The sequence below is a fragment of the Leptonychotes weddellii genome, chromosome 16 (assembly GCF_054177405.1).
Source record: "Leptonychotes weddellii isolate Sample4059 chromosome 16, ASM5417740v2, whole genome shotgun sequence".
Lineage (NCBI taxonomy): Eukaryota > Metazoa > Chordata > Mammalia > Carnivora > Phocidae > Leptonychotes > Leptonychotes weddellii.
In genome coordinates this window covers 1,436,871-1,453,879 of record NC_138384.1, presented here as the reverse complement: position 1 = coordinate 1,453,879, position 17,009 = coordinate 1,436,871, and the positions used below count along the sequence as shown (strand labels likewise).

At 52.5% G+C, this 17,009-nt stretch overlaps 1 protein-coding gene across 6 annotated transcripts in view; it reads left to right on the top strand.

Moving 5' to 3' along the window:
• BANP (BTG3 associated nuclear protein) overlaps nt 1–17,009 on the top strand; it is a 127,705-nt gene that overhangs the window by 104,610 nt on the left and 6,086 nt on the right. For 5 of the 6 annotated variants that reach the window (XM_081806250.1, XM_081806251.1, XM_081806247.1 and 2 more), the window contains one exon: nt 3,406–4,051. The exons of the other annotated variant lie outside the window; for it this stretch is intronic. In XM_081806250.1, the coding sequence (XP_081662376.1) occupies nt 3,406–3,477 (72 nt within the window). In that variant the 3' untranslated portion in view covers nt 3,478–4,051. Of the gene's footprint in view, nt 1–3,405; nt 4,052–17,009 lie in introns of those variants that run through there. 6 annotated transcript variants of the gene reach the window in all.

The window sequence follows — 17,009 nt, the reverse complement described above, 5'->3', positions numbered from 1 at the left end:
TTGCAGCCTCCCGCGTGGCAGCCCGGGGGCCTTGCCGGGGACGGCTCGTGCGTAGGGCCCAGTGTTCCCTCTGCTCAGTGTGTGCTTCCTCAGGGGGCAGTCTGGTGGCTGAGCCCCGGCTGCCCCCACCCCTGCTGCCCTTGTCATCTGGCTTTGCTGGACTGAGGGTCTTGTCCCCGCTGCCCATCCTCCATGCCTTCCCAGGAGCGGGGAAGTGCTCCTGGCATGTCAGATGAGGGGCCTGCTGCTTCGGGTGTCTGACGTTTGTGGAGCTGCCCCTCGGCGAGTGCACTTGGCCAAGCATGGCCTCCCCTCAGGGTCCCACGGGCCCCCCCAGCTAGTGCGAAGGGCCAGCCGGCCGCCCCGGTTTAGGGGACAGCGTGCGTTCGGTGTAGTCGGCTGATTGGAGAACAGCGGGGCCTGTTTTTCTGGCAGTAACATAGGACGGGTCCTGAGAGCGTGGGGGTCCATCCCTGGAGAGAAGCACAGGCTGTGGGTGGCGGGAGCGGCAGGTGCACCCTCTCCCTGTGTCCTCGAAGCTTGTGGGTGGTGCTTGGAGTCGCTGGCCTTCGTGCTGAGACTGGGCTGAGACTGGGCTGACGCAGGGGCTCTCGGCTGCTCCGACCACGGCTGGTCGGCTCCTGCCTGCGTCCTCACATGCTCTGGGCCCCCCTGGGCCCACCCCTCTCCCCTCTGCATCTGGTACTGAGGAGCCACGTGCATCTCCACGCCACCGGCTTCTGATGCGCAGCGCCGACGCCCCAGACCCCCACGCTCCCCTCTGTCCCTGCTTAGGACCGTGCTGGGTTTTGTGTGTGCTCCTAGCCGCAGGGGGAAAGGGCATTCTCCTTTGCTTGCTCGTGAGCTGGCTGCTGAGGAGTGGAGCTCGGTGTAGCCAGAGAGGGTGCCCCAGGGGACTGTGACCAGGTGGCCAGCTGGCTGAGCTCGGCGGACCTGTGAGGACTTAAATTCTTAATCTCCTAATTCATAGCGAGGCCCCTTGAGCGAGCGTGCTTCCTGGAGAAGGCGCCGCCTCTCTGTCCCCCTCAGACTCCTCCGGCCCCTCGCACGTGAGTGGCCACGGCAGCCTGGGCCCTTGTGGGTCCACGTCCTGTGTGGCTTTTGTGCGGTAGTGACCACAGAGGCCCACTCCACCCTGGAGATGAACCAAGAAGGGTTGAGTGTGACCAGGAGCCAACGGTGTTGTGGGGACGAGGTGGACTTCTCTCTGGTTTGAGCAGGAGCCTGTCCTGGAAGTCAGGGCCCCTGCAGGCCCCCCTCTAACCATGCTGGGTCGCTTGCGTCTGATGCCCTGCATGATCCTAGGTGGGGTCATTGCACTCGGGCAGTTTTCTTCCCTGCTGCCCAGCAGGCGTGGAAGGGTCCCATGGTGCGTGCTTCAGACCTGGGCTGCTGTGTGGCAGGCCGTCTTCCTGGACCATGAGTTCGTGGTCATTCTACAGATTGCAGAATTGAGGGAGGCCATGTCCGTTTAGCTGTTGGTCTCCTTGGCTTCCTGTCTGCATTCTTTGTCTCAATTCCTGCCTGGCAAGTTCTTGGGACCCACTTAATGAGTATGTGTAGGAACAGGCCAGAGAATGAGATGTGCACCCGCGGGGGTGTTTCCCTGTAGGAGACCTCGCTTGGCCTGGACTCAGCAGGTGATACAGTATCAGGGCGGCCCCGGACGTGGCCCGTCGTGTGTGGCCCCCCATGCGTGGCCCTGGGGCCTGCTCCCCTGTCTCATCCTCAGGGGCTCGCTCTCCCGTGGCCCCGCCGGTGCCTCCTGTAGCCGGGGCCGTGTCTGCGGAAGGAAGGGGTTCCTGACTGTTTACGAGCAGGAAGGCCGTCTGCTCTTGTGCAGCTCTTGCTGGATTTACTTTGAGTCTGCTGGTCAGAACAGGGTCAGGTACGTAAACTCCTTCTTGGAGAAGCCCGCGCTTGGCCGACAAGAATGTCCTAGGAGCCCCTGTGGGGCTGGAGGAGGAGTCTGGCTTCTCTTGGGCAGGACGCCAGGGAGCTGGCCCCGTGTGATGGGCACTGCCCGGTGACGACCTGCACAAGCCCATGCCGGAGTTGGCTGCCCAGGGCTGCCGGCTGTCTTCGGTTCCCTCAAACGTCTGGAACTTTCTGAGTCATGTGGTTGGAGCCCTTTCTCTACATTTCCTGCCTGAGACACGGGTCTGGCTGCTGCGTTTTGAGGACGAAGGGGAGGGGAGGGGCGTCCTTATCAGGGTGTGAGTCTCCCCGAGTCTCCCACGTAGGCGCCCCCCTCGTCTGTGTTCCACTTTCTGTGTGCCTGAGTCCGAAGCTGCCTTTCCAGGTGATCAAGGGGAGGCACTCTGCGTCCCAGAGGGTCCTCTCTGCCCAGACTGTGACCGCCCCCCCCACTCCCTCTGCCTGCGGCCGCAGCCTGCCTGAATCCACTTTCCCGTGCCCGGAAGTGTGTGGAGAGCCTCCTGTGTGTGTGTCCCGGGTTCATCCTCCCTCCTGACTCCTGCCTGGGCCGCCATCCAGGGCTCTGCAGGCGCTGTGGGTGATGCCCGTGCTGAGCCCGTAACCCGCAGGGCCCTCCCTTCTCTCAGGAAGCCCTCCGTGCGGTGTCCCGTGCTGCCTGAATTCCGGAAGCACGGCCACAAACCACAGTAGAAGCCGCAGCACCAGCCGCACACCTCGGGGCTCCTGCCTGCCGTGTCCCTGGCTCTCTGCCTCTTCAGCCTCCACGTGCTCATGCCTGGCCTCTCCGGCCACGTCTCCAGGGCGGCCGGACACCCGCCTCTGAGGGTCTCATCTTTGTGACATTGCCTTGGGCTGACAGCTGGGGGAGCCTAGGGAAAAACACCTGTTCATCTCTATCTGGGGGCTCACTCTGGTCGTTGAGGGGGATGGTCGGTGGCTTATTCTAAATTGTATTTTCTCCTTCATCTTCAACCTGTAAATATACCTTTAAAGTCCTTTTAATGTCTGTAGTTCATTGATTAGAACTTCTTTCGTTAAGGAGAAAAAGGTTACTGCCCCTAAAATGGTGTTTTGGGGGGACAGTGGAGCAGTTTTTATAAGAAGGCAAAGCGGTGACTGAACTTCTAGGTGCATAGGACGGTTTAACCCCTCGGAAGGCATTCCCCAGTGAGGAGCAGGGGTGGGACTGGGAACAGGCTTCGGCAAGCCCCAGAGCATGTGCGGGAGGGTCGGTGGGTGGCGTGGCCAAACAGAAGGTTCTGAAAAGACGGACCATGGCCCCGGGGAGAGTCCTCTTCCAAAACAGGGGCGAACCTCGGCCCCTTCCAGCTCTGCTGTGTATGTTTCTTTCAACCACAAAAGCCGTTATGTTTAATGACCTGCCAGTGGCCTGGACTTGCGTGGTGGGTACTTTTATAGAAAGCCCTCCTCTCTCCCCTCTTGCAGACGGCTGAGACCCTGCAGCCCACCCTGCAGCCTGAAATGCAGCTCGAGCATGGAGCCATCCAGATCCAGTAGGCGGGACGGGCCACCCACCCACGACAGGACCTAAGACGGAGCCGTGGCCGTGCTCAGCGCCGGCTCCAGCCAACCGCCCCGTTCTACGCGTGCCCTGGCCCCACGGCTTTGCACGGAGGTGACTGCACGTGTTCCGTTCAAGTGCGTCTGAAAGCCTCCCCCGCGGGGGGAGTGTCCCGCTCAACAGAAAGGTGCCAGTAACAGCCACCACCCCTCCAGAAGACCCTTCCTTTTGAGTCCCACTGTCGGCGTCCAGAGAAAGAGTGGGGAAGCACAGTGTGGATTGCATTAAGTACGTGCGGAAAATCAAGAACTACAATATTTTTCTCTGTTCAAACAGCTTTTTTTAATTTGCTATGGTGTTTATAACAAAAAAGAAAATTGAAAAAAAAAAAAAAAAGTGGAGTAGCAGAAGCCTTTTGCTGTGTGCTCTGTTCCGTGTAATGAAAATAGGTATTTGCAAAAGACAACTAACGATTTTGATGGAAATATTGCTTACCTACTTTTCTAAGGGGAAATGCTCACAACACTGTTAATTATGCATTTCTAATGAAATAAAATGTATTTATGACCACAGCAGCTTCGTGTCATTTCCCTGAAGAGATGGTTTGCCCCAAGGCTGGCCTTCTTCCTGGTGGCTGCTTGGGCCTCACCCCGTGGGCCCTTTCAGCCATGTTGACGGGAGTTGTGGGGTGTTTTCCAAAGGAAGGCTGTGGCTGTTTCTCCCGGTTCCATGGACTACGCCGTGGGAACGGCTCCCTGGGTCACCGAGCGCTGTACCACGGCGTGCCCTCAGACGTGGGCACCCCTTGAGATAGCGTGAGCCTGGCTCGGTGTTGCAGGAGCTCCCGCAGGCAGACCCTGAATGACATGGGCCTCTCCCAGGGCCACAGTCACAGCTTGGGGGTCCCCGGGGGAAGTCACATCCATAGACGTACGCCGCATCCTGTAAAATTTTGAAAAGAAAGGTAGTTCCACACCAGCGTCCCGGAGGTGGTTTGCATGACAAGCGCCCAGCAGTGTCTGGTCTCCCTGTCCGCTCTGTTTTGGCAGTTACGTTGGTGGGTCTGGGGGATTCCCGCCACAAAACTGCCTTCCCTGACTTCGACTGTGAGCTCAGTGCTTTTCCTGGAAAGGATTCGAAGTTGCTATCGCAGACAGTCGCAGCTCTCCCATGCCACGCCGTTGGGGGTCGCCGGGCTGGGTGGTTTACACCGGGGCACGCTGACGGGGGACGGCGGGCTGGGGGAACAGCTCCTGAGAGTGGGATGGCACCTCTGCGTCCCATGCCTCCATCTACCCTCCGTGGGTAGGGGCTGTTCTCCCGTAGATGGAAATGGCTGGAATCCCAGAAGGAGAGAAGAGAAGAAAGATCACGTTTAAGGGATTCCAGAAACAGATCTCAAGTAGAAAGAAAAAAAATCACGCCTGAACCCCCACACCGCATTGAAGGCAAGGCTAATTCTGAAAGCAGCCAGAGAGAAAAGACAGCCCCTGCGCAGGGGAGGGACCGCGGCAGAAGCACAGCCGAATGCTCTGCAGCCTCAGAAGTCAGAAGCACAGGCTTGTGCCAACAAGGCCCCGAGAGAAGGACGTTTTCAGCTCCTGCTTGAATGCTCAGGAAAGCTGAAGGTCGTTCGGGAACACTTGGGACAGTTACCATCGAACCCAGCGTTTCCACTCCTGCGTGTAAGGTACACACCCACGGACGTTGAAAGCACCTGCCCACGCACAAACTTGTACACAAGTGGGCATCGTGGCATTATTCGTATTAGCCCGGAAGTGGAAACAACCAAGTGTCTGTCCGAAGATGAATGGGTAAACCAAATGTGATCTTCCCGTCCTTACGTGGAATATTATTCTGCCGTAAAAAGGAGTGAAGCTCCAATACAGGCTGCCGCACCAGTGGACCTCACAAGCCTCACGCGGAGTGAGAGAGGCTGTGTACTCTACAGTCCTGTTGCCGGGAAATGCTCGGAACAGGCCAGTCCGCAGAGGCAGCGAGCAGAAGCAGATCGGGGGCGCAGGGGCGAGGCAAGGAGAAGTGGGGAGTGACTGCTCACAGGGCAGGGTTTCCCGTGAGGTGGCCAGCATTAAATGATGGAATTTTGGCCCAACCAAAATTTTCGAATTTTGGAATAAAATGATGACATTGGTCCAGCTCTGTAAATACACTAAAAGTCGTTGAAATAAACACTTCTTAAAAGGGTGACTTTTTTGGCATAAGAATCCTATCTCAAGGTTATTAAAAATAAAGGATGACACTTCAAAAACATTTCATAGACAAAATGAGAGTGTCACCTGCAGATGATCCCTCCTGTAAAGGAAATTGCAAGGAATTGTCTTCAAGAACAGGAGTGCGGGTCCAGGAGGAGGTTTTAAAGAAGAAGGATGGGTGAAACAAGTAGAACAAATGGGTATGTCTAAGGGCTGTGTCTAAAACTGTCTCACGTTGAAATTTTCAAATACAATAAGAGATTGGAAAAAATTACTTTGTCAGTTGGGATCGGCAGGAAGGAGCTAAATTGTTTTAAAGCCCCTTTTTATTGCCCTGGAGAAAAGGGATCAAGATACTGTACAATTTCAAGACATCACGTTTAATATCCTTGACAAGCGTTTAAGAAATGCAGTACGTAGAAATCATTAAGGTGGCGGATATGTGAACGACGTGATAAGGAGCTGGGCCTAACCGACATGGCGGAAAGCCGCGTCCAGCAGCCCCAGAGCATGCAGTCTTCCCATGGGCTCTTTGGAACGTTATGAAAGTTGGCCTTGTGCCAGATCATAAAGATGGTCTCCCACAGACCTCAAAGGACTGAGACCCTGCAGACCGCGCTCTTCGACCAAGTGGGATTAAGTTAAAAATTAATGAAAAAAAAAAAGTATATTTGCAAATGTTTGCAGATTAACGGACTTTTAAAATAACCCATGGGCCAAATAAAATATCCAAATGGAAAGGTATCTTTAATTACCAATTAAATATGATGGATCAACATATCAAAACTTGCAGAATACGTCGAAAGTTGTGCTTAGAAAAAATTTGTTTCCTTCGGATATATTCCCAGAAGTGGGACTGGTGGGTCATTTGATAGTTTTGTTTTTCATTTTTTGAGCATCCTCCGTATTGTTTTCCTTGGTGGCCGCACCAGTTTACGATCCCACCAGCAGGGCACAGGGGTTCCCTTTCCTCCACATCTTCAAACCAAGAGTCGGACGCTTAACTGACTGAGTCACCCAGACGCCCCTCATCATGGTTTTGATTTGATTTCTCTAATGATTAGTGATGTCAAGCACCTCTCCTTGTCCCTGTTGGCCTTTCATAGAACTTCTTTGGAGATACGTTTAATCAGGTCCTTTGCCCATTTTTTAATTGGATTTTTTTGCTATTGAGTTGTAGGAGTTCTTTCTGTATTTTGGATATTAATCTCGCATCAGATAGATGGTTTGCAAATATTTTTTTCCCATTGCGTAGGTTGTCTTTTCACTTTGTTGATGATTTCTTCAGCTGTGCAGAAGCTTTTTAGTTGGAATGGGGTCCCATTGTTTATTTTTGATCTTCTTGCCTGTGCTGCGGGTGTCCTGTCCAGACAGCCATTACCCGTGTCAAAGAGTTTTGTTCCTATGTTTTCTTCTAGGAGTTTCATGATTTCAGGTCTTACATTTAAGTCTTTAATCAGTTTCAAGTTAATTTTTGTGAGTGGTTTAAGATGTGGATCCATTTTCGTTCTTTTGCGTGTGAATACCCAATTATCCCAGTACTATTTATTGAAGAGGTGGTCTTTTCTCCGTTGAGTATCCTTGAAGGGTACCCATTCTTGCCACCTCTATTCAACACATTACTGTGAGTCCTAGCCAGAGCAATTAGAAAAATAGAACTAACATATGACTCAGCAATTCCATTTATGGGAATATATCCAAAGGAAACAAAAACACTAACTCAAAAAGATAACTGCATCCCCATGTTAATAGCAGCATTATTTACAATGGTCAAGACATGGAGACTACTTAAGTGTCCATGGTTGGATGGATGGGTAGAGAAGATGTGGTGTATATATATATACACAGTGGAAATTACTTACTCTGCCATAGAATAAAGGGACTCCTACCATTTGCAACAACATGGGTGGACCTTGAAGGCATTAGGCTAAGTAAAATAAGTCAGAGAAAGACAAATATTGTATGGTATCACTTGTGTGTGGAATCTAAAACAAAAGACCAAACTCCCAGAAAAAGAGCTCAGACTTGTGGTTAGCAGATGTGGAGGTTAGGAGGAGGGGAAACTGGAGGAAGGCTGTCAAAAGGTACAGACTCCCAGGTATAAGGCAAATAAGTACTAGGGATGTGATGTACGACACGATGACCTTAGTGAATGCTGCCATATGATACACAGGATAGGTAAGAGAGTAAATCCTAAGAGTTCTCATCACAAGGAGAAATTTTCTCTTTTTTCTTCTTTCTTTTCTTTCTTTTTTTTGTATTTATATGAGAAGGTGGATGCTAGCTGAACCTACCGTGGTAATTCTTTCACAATATATGTAAATCAAGCCATCATGCTGTATGCCTTATACACTGATGTATATCGGTTATTTTTCAGTAAAACTGGAAAAAAGAAGAGTGGGCATCTTTGTCTTGTTCCTGATCTTAGAGTTAAGCTTTTTCACCATTGAGGTGATATTAGCTATGGGCTTGTCACATGAAGCCTTTATTAAGTTGAAGTATGTCCCTTCTATAACCTATTTGTTGAGACTTTTTTTATCATGGAAGGACGTTGTATTTTGCCAAATGCTTTTTTGGCATCTATTGAGGTGATCATATGATTTTTATTCTACATTTTATTAACATGGTATATCATGCTTATTGATTTGAATCATCCTCGTGTCCTCACACTTGGTCATGGTGTATGGTTTGCTGGTATTTTGTCAAGAATTTTCACATCTACAGTCATCTGGGATATCAGCTTGCAGTTTCCCTTTCCTGTGGTGTCTTCATCTGGCCTTGATATCAGGGTAATACTGGCCTTGTAAAATGAGTTTGGGAGTTTTCTCAAGTTTTTTGGAAGAGCTTGAGAAGGATTGGCACTAATTCTTCTTCAAACGTTTGGAAGAATTCATCAGTGAAGCCATCTGGCTTGGGCTTCTCTGCGTTGGAAGTTCTGATGACTGTTTAATGTCCTTGTTAGTGGTTGTTCACATTTTATTTCTTCATGATTTAGTGTGGGAGGTTGTATTTTCTAGGAACTTGTCCCTTACTTTGAGGTTGTCTAGTTGATTGGCACATAAATGCTCCTAGTAATCTCGTAGGATCCTTTGTATTTCTGTGGTGTCAGTAGTCAGTCTCCTCTTTCATTTCCGATTACATTTGAATCTCTCCTTTCTTCTCAGTCTGGCTAAAGTTTTGTCAATTTTGTTTATCTTTTCAAAAAAAACAGCACCACCCACTGTATACACATTTATAGTTGCTATGTCCCTTCAGTGTATTGAATTAACCCCTTTATCATTATATGGTGACCTTCTTTGTCTCATTACGGTTTTTGACTTAAAGTCTATTTTTTAAAATACAAGTGTAGCTGCCCCTGCTGTGTTTTGTTTTCCATTGGTTTGGAATATCTTTTCTATCCGTTCACTTCGAGCCTCTGTGTGTCCTTAAAGCAAAATGGGTCGGGCGCCTGGGTGGCTCAGTTGGTTAAGTGACTGCCTTCGGCTCGGGTCGTGATCCTGGAGTCCCTGGATCGAGTCCCACATCGGGCTCCCTGCTCGGCAGGGAGTCTGCTTCTCCCTCTGGCCCTCCCCCCTCTCATGTGCTCTCTCTCATTCTCTCTCTCAAATAAATAAATAAAATCTTAAAAAAAAAATTTTGGGTCTCTTTTTAGCATGGTAGTTGAGTCTTCCATTCAGCTACTCTGTGCCTTTTGATTGGATAATTTAACCCATTTATATTTAAAGTAATTAAGAGAATTACTGATGCTTTTATTAATTGTTTCCTTACTATTCTGTAGTTCCCTTGTTTCTGGTTCCTCTATGGAGTGATGGTTCTCTGCGGTGGTGCGCTTTGATGCCGTTTCCTTTCTAGGGTTTTGTTTGCCTTTACTGTGAAGCTAACTTAACATCTTTTTCAAGTTGATAACAACTTTAATCACATGGAAAACTGCTCTTTACCCTTACCCCATTTTATGCTTTTGATGTCACAACTTATACCTTCTTATATTGTGTATTTATTGGCAAATTATTGTAGCTAGTTTGTTTTTTTTTTTTAATTTTTATCTTAAGTAGGCTTCACACCCAGTGTGGGGCTTAAAGTCATGACCCTGAGATCAAGAGTCACATGCTCTTCCGCCTGAGCCAGCCGGGCGCCCCCAGATGGTTATTTTTAATACTTCCGTCCTTTAATGTTTGTGCAAGAGTCAGTGATGAGCACGTCAGCACACGTGTTAGAGTGTTGGGAATTTGAGTGTGTCCTCACCTGCATCAGTGTGTCCTGTATTTTCGTCTCTCTTGTGTTACTAATTAGTGTCCACCCATTACACCTACAGAACTCCCTTCAGCACCTCTCGGAAGGCAGGCTCGTGCTAACGACCTCCCTCCGCTTGTGTTTGTCCCGGGATGGCTTTCTGTCCTTCGTTGCCGGAGGACACCTCTGCTGCCTGTTCTGCTTGGCAGCCTTTTTCTTTCGGCGCTCTGCATGCGTCACCTCGCTGGCCTCTGGCCTCCATTGCTTCTGTGGAGAACTCTGCTGGGAGCCTGTGGGTTCCCTGGTGATTCCCAGTTATTCTGTGGCCGCTTTCAAACCTTTTTTCCCCTGCAATTTTGGAGGGTTTCATTATAAGTGTCCCAGAGGAGATAGTTTGGGGTTGGAATTTGGGGGGTGTTGGAGCTTTGTGAACTTGTATTTCTTGAACTCAGCTCTCAGCACCCCTCCGCCTCTCTCCTCCTGGGACTCCAGTCACATGCACATGGCTTCTCTGGAAGTTCTCCCAGAGCTCCCGTTGGGTTCTCCTCCCCTTTGCAGTTTGCTCCCCTTGCTGGGTGAGTCCAGGGGCAGGTCTCCTGGCCTGCCGCTGCCTCTCCTGCTGGACCCGTCTTCACTGAAGCTCTCCATTCATGTCATTGTTTTCTTCAAGGTCAGGGTTTCTGGTTTTAGAAAAATACTTTCTATTTCTTTGCTGAACTTCTTTCTTCTATCCATGCATTGTTTCCCTGATTTTGTTTAATTGTGTGTGTTTTCTTGTTTACTGAATTTCTTTGGAAAGGTTATTCTGCATTCTCTCCAGACACTTCATGACCCTGCCTTTCTTTAGGGTCATTGTCGTTCTCTTGGTTTCCTTTTGAGGTGTCATGTTTCCGTGATTTTCTTTGGTCCTTGTGGTCTTGTGTTGGCGTCTGGACATTTGAAGAAGTAGGCACCCATTCCGGTCTGCACGGATGGGCTCTGGCAGGGCAGCCTTTCACAGCCTGTCTGGGAACCTGGGTGAGCTGGCTGGCCGTGTTCCAGTGGGCTTGCTGCTGGAGTCCTCGGGCAGGCGGCCTGGTGCCCGGGTCTGCAGGGTCAGGTCTGGACTCCGGGTTCACTGCGGGCCAGCGCCGGAGTCTCTGGGGCATTCAGGCGCGTACCTGGCCCCCCACCCCCGCCCCGGGGGAGCGTGTCTATCTCAGTGCAAAACTGTCTTTTCTTAGCTGTGCACCACTGGGGTGCGGTAATCCCCACCCGCACTCTGGAGCTCTTGCAAAGGCATTCTCCTGCGGGGAGAGTTGTTCAAACTGATTTTTCCAGGAGGGGACGAGCACCAGAAAGCCCTGTGCCCCCATCTTGCTGATGCGACTCTTAGTAGCTCCCATCTTTATGAAGTCTCACCTGTAACCTAAACGGTTGTCACAAGGAAAACTCCAGGCACAGATGACTTCACTGTTAAGCGTTTAGATATGTTTCAGAAAGAACACAGTCTGTTAGAAACTCTTCCACAGAAGAACAACAACAACGAAAAAGGCTCATGTTCCGTCTTGTTTTATGAGGCAGCATAACCTTGACGCCCGAACCTGACAAGGACGTTGCAAAGAAAAAGCAAGGAAAGGAAGGAGAGAGGGAGAGAAAGAAGGATGGTTACAGGGCGGTGTTTCTCTTGAAAATCCCAAAGAGTCCTAAACAAAGGATGAACAGGCTGGATTTCATAATATTGAGTCCCATTAGATTATGAGCAAATTGGGTTGGGTTCAGGAATGCAGGTTTGTATATTTAAAAAATTAATCAGTATAATTCACCACATTAATGAAGAGACAAACCATATGATCTTGATAAACAGAAAAATCATTTGTACAGTTCAACACCCATTCATGATTAAGAGAGCTTTTAGCAAACTAGGGGTAGAAAGGAACCTCCTTCATTTAATCAACTGAGAACTCTATGGCAAATATCCTGCTTCATTGGGAGGTATCGGCCGCTCTGTCCCCGAGGTGAGGTTGAAACAAGACTGGCTGCTCACCACGTCAGTTGTCCCTGCACCACAGAGCCTGGCCAGAAAAGGAGATTTAAAGATGTAAGTCTTGAAAATCCAGAAATAAAACTGTCATCATTTGCAGAGATACGGTTATATATGAAGAAAATCCAGAGAAATCCATAAGCAAGCTATCAAAAGTAGTGAGTAAATTTAGCAAGGTTGCTGGCCGCATGCTCAACGTACAAGACTTGATTCTATTTCTAATTACCAGGAAAAGTCAATCATGATCCCTTACCTTATATATTATAGCCTTTCAGACACTGAAATTATGTAGAAATTGACAAAAGATACCTGAGACAGATGGCTGTAAAGTACTGTTGAAGAAAACCTGGAGGTGTCTGGCACGTTTGTGGATTGGAAGCTTCAAGGTATCCGTTCTTACCTAAATGGTGGATTTGGTGCAATTCCAGCTGAAATCCAAGCAGGGAGTTTTTGTGGAAGTTGACAAGCTTGGTCTGGAATGTATTTGAAAGTGCAAAGGGCCAAGAATAGCAGAGACCGTCTTGAAGACTTTGAACAACTTTGGAGGACGGTGTGGACGCAGGGCATCGGGGCGGGATGAGGCGCCTACAGGCAGACCCGCTCGTGCAGGGCTTCTCGTCGAGCGATGGACGACGTGGTGCAGCACAAGGAGGAAGGGCGCTGTGGTCCATGGTGGTTCTGGGTCAGCTAGATACGCACAGCGGAGCAATCGTGAACCCTCATCCACATCGTGTCCTGACATCTGAGACAGCACGCATAGGAAACCCCACGAAACTACTAGGAGGTAACGAAGGAGGACAGCCACCGGTGTTAGAAGCCCCCCAGGGGGGAGAGACCGTAGTGACCTGGGGAGCCTGGCATCACGGGCACATCGCTGCGTGCTTTTCTCTGTCACTCTTCAATTTAAAAGGTTTTTTTTTTTTTTAAGATTTTATTCATTTATTAGAGAGAGCATGAGTAGGGAGTAGGGGCAGAGAAAGAGGGAGAAGCAGCCTCCCCGCCGAGCGGGGAGCCCGATGCGGGGCTCGATCCCAGGACCCTGGGATCATGAGCTGAGCTGAAGGCGGGCGTTTAACGACTGAGCCACCCAGGCGCCCCTAAAAGGTTGCTTTTTAAATAAAACAAAAGACAAGTTTGCCACCAGCAGACCCACACTGAAAGGAGTTTTAAAGACTGTCCTTTTGGCAAAGGGAGAGTGATCCTAGACGGGAGATCCTGAGGTGCAGGGAAAGTGCAAATACAGTAGTAGTCTGAGAAACTGACTGTATTGAAGAAAATAACGTCTGTAGGGCTTAAAAAGAAACAGAATTAGCGTATCACGGAGGAGGATTCAGAAGGAACGCAGGAGACTGCTACGTTTGGATTTGGGTCTAGCGAGCTGCAGTTCCTTATCCAGGCCTGTGTATAGCGTCCAACAAATGGCGGGGCGCGGGGCTGGAGGGGGGAGTTAGGATTCAGAAGAGCCCCCGGTCAGTGCAGAAGAAGGCAAGGAAGTAGGGGGACGGCGGGGGGCTCTGCGTGGCGGGCAGACAGCGGGGAAGCGGGCTGAAATGAGCGCACACAGGCAGTGTTCAGGGCGCTCACGGGAGGGCAGGCCTCCCCGCCAGCAGTCTGGCCGAGGCAGGACAGCGGTTGGGGCCCCGTCGCTCCTGGGGCGGCCGTGATCCAGCTCGGGCGACCGAGCGGCTATGCCGTGTTTTTGCTGCCTTGCAGCGCACGGGAGGAGGGCCCCGCGGACCCCTCGCTGGGGTGGGGACCCTGAGGGGTGTTGAGCTCACGAGCACAGCCGGGTTTAACCTTAGATTATCGCCCAGTGTAACTCAGCGCTTAAGAGAAAATAGGAGCGTCTCAGCAGAAGCAGCTCTTGATAAACATCACCGATTCAGAATGTTAAAAAAGGAGATGACAAGGACGGTTAGCATTCTAGAAACACAAGGGAACCTCCGCAACTTGGTCAGGGGCTTCCACAAACACTGGTCTGCTGATGGCGTGCTGCACACGTCACTGGGACTCAGGAGCACCTGGTGATGGGTAGTGAGTGGGAGGGGAGAGACCCATCACAATGACGTGACTGTGTTCTAGAACATTCCAAATAATTTCCAAAGATGAATTATCGGAACTGTTAAGAGAGCTCAGCATGTTTGGGGGATCAAAGTCGACACACAAAATACTGCATCTCTACAGACCAGCAGCAAGCTCTGAAAAATGAAATGTTAACTAGCCGTCATCGGCGTAGGCTTACAGTATGTGAAATACCAACTTCTAAATCCAATTCCGGATGCACCGTTTTGGGGGGAGGCCTGTCCCGTGTCGGTGGGGTGGAGCGCCGTTTGCCCTGGGCCTGGCCTGTCTCCGTACCACTGGCCACTCCCTCAAATCCCGGCGCGGGGGGGGACCCATGCCCCCACGTCAGGGCCGCCTGCCTGGCCTGGACTCCAGGCCCAGCCCTGCCTGTGTGCCCTCCTGCCTGCAGCCACTTAGTCTGTCACTCACCTTGGCCAAACCCCAAGCTTGGAAAACCTGACCTTTCGCTGGCCTGCACCTGCAGCTGCGCCTGGTGGGCTGGGGAGAAGCCACTGGCTGGCTGGTTGCACGTCAGCTGGGAGGCCCCGCACTCCCCGGCGGACACTTAATTCTGCCTGGTGGTTTCATCCTTCCTTCCGCTTGCGCTCAGCCAGCCTGCCGCATCTCCCCGTCTTCACTCCCCTGGGGATGCTCCCTGACGTCACCCACTGAAGCAGAAGAGAGGTTCTGCCTTGCTGCCCATCGACTGTCTCCCGCCGTTCCCATGAAAGAGCCACCGTGCACCCCTGTAAGGCTGGCCCACCTGCCCCCCTGCCCCCCGCCGCCCTGGGCCCCGTGCACAGACAGGCCCTGGGGAGATGGATGGGGGTGAGCTCTGGGTGCTTAGTGGCTGCGGGCAGTGGAAACAGGAATGCATGGAAGCCGTGGGTCCGGTGTGGGCAGGGGCGGGCGGCAGCCGGCAGCGGGGTGAGGGCAGCAGGGCCTGGGGCTGTGACAGCCTTCCCGCTCTGGCCCCTGGGATCGAGCCAGGCCTTCCCTGAATCTGGCACACACATCGTCAGACAGATGATGGCTTTTATCTGAGGCCATCAGAGTCCAACAGCCATGCCACTGTGGGTGCTCACGACTTGGCCACCAGTGCCAGCTGAGGCCAGTGTTCCCCGATGAGGAAAATGACACATCTATCGAAGGCCAAGCTTGCCTCCATGATGGCAAGAGCCCTGGCCCGGTCTCATGCCTCAGCCCAGCAGGAAGACGGAGGGCGATAAGCCCTGTGTAAGGAGCAGCCTCTTCCTTACAGGCGGCCCTGGAGAATGGGGGTCTGAGGTCAAAGGGGCGTTCATGGTGCACTTGCCCTTCGGACAGAGTGGGCGGTGCTCACCGTCGGCTCCCGGGTGGTCTCCCCCGGGGCACGGCTTCCTGCTTGACTTGGCACGAGAGGCTGGAGAAGGCAGAGGCCAGGGTGCATCTTTCCTGTTTCCCACACCCCATCCCAACAGCGGTCCCGTTGGAGGCCCTGGGTTCTGCTCCCACCCTCTGCCCTCGCTGGCACTGGTCTTGGGGACTGTCCACACCTCCTGATTTAAGAGATGTGCATTTGACCTTGAATTCAAGTCCAACCCCAAGCTGCTGGAGATGCTCCATTGTGCTCCTCCCCCGTGACCCCCTCGTGGACCTCCGGTGACCCCAGTCTGCCTCTTCTGCCCAGAGGTAAATGGGCTTCTCCTGAGCTCCAGACCCAGCAGTTGAAGCATGGGGTGCAGGTCACAGTCAGGCACAGATCAGAGCAAAGCCAGAGACCCACGCTTGCTCGGTGACGGCGTGGGGCGAGGGCCTTTGCCCTGAAGTTGTCATCTGCTACTGTTTATCAAGCCTCAGAGCCGTGAATGGTGCAGGGTGCTCGCCCTGCGTAGTCTCCCCGAATCCCGGCTGTGACCTGTGAGCCGGGTTTGCATTCACATCGGCTCCGTGTGCCCAGAGAGGTGAGGCAGCTCCGGCAGCATCTCAGCATCTCGGCCTCCTGCCCGCTCCGCGCCTTCCCAGCGTGATCCCGCCGGTGGGTCTCCGCGCCCCCAGCGGCGTGGAGTGGTTTGTGCGTGCTCTGGGCTCAGCGCGTCCGGTGGGCGTGTGGCTCGGCAGGAGCACTGTTGGCATGGTCTCCCTGAGAGCGGTTTCCCTCTCCCACTCTCCCCCACATGGATGATGCTGGGAACTTCTGAGGCTGCCGCTCACCCCGGGCGGGGTGCGCTCAGAGCTCAGAGCCCCCCCGGCCCCCCACATTCTCACTTTCAGAAGGGCTTGTCCCCGCGTCCCCGAGGCACAGCTGTTTGAAGTCACTGGTCTGGATTCCGTTTTCCAGACTGTGCCAGGCAGAGGGTAGAAAGGCCCTAGCACAAGACAGGAGCTGGAGGGAACTTTCTTCCTCTGTGTCCTTGGTGGCTACCCCATGACCATGCTCCCTGGTCATGCTCCCTGGTCATGCTCCCACCATGACCGTGCTCCCATGACCATGCTCCCATGACCGTGCTCCCTGGTCATGCTCCCACCATGATCGTGCTCCCACCATGACCGTGCTCCCATGACCGTGCTCCCTGGTCGTGCTCCCACCATGGCCATGCTCCCATGGCCGTGCTCCCACCATGACTGTGCTCCCATGACCATGCTCCCTGGTCATGCTCCCACCATGACTGTGCTCCTCCCATGACCGTGCTCCCATGGCCGTGCTCCTCCCATGACCGTGCTCCCATGACCGTGCTCGTCCCATGCGGGTGCTCCCATGGCCGTGCTCCTCCCATGACCGTGCTCCCATGACCGTGCTCGTCCCATGAGGGTGCTCCCATGGCCGTGCTCCCACCATGACCGTGCTCCCATGGCTGTGCTCTTACCATGACCGTGCTCGTCCCATGCAGGTGCTCCCATGGCCATGCTCCCACCATGACCGTGCTCCCATGGCTGTGCTCTTACCATGACCGTGCTCGTCCCATGCAGGTGCTCCCATGGCCGTGCTCCCACCATGACCGTGCTCCCATGGCTGTGC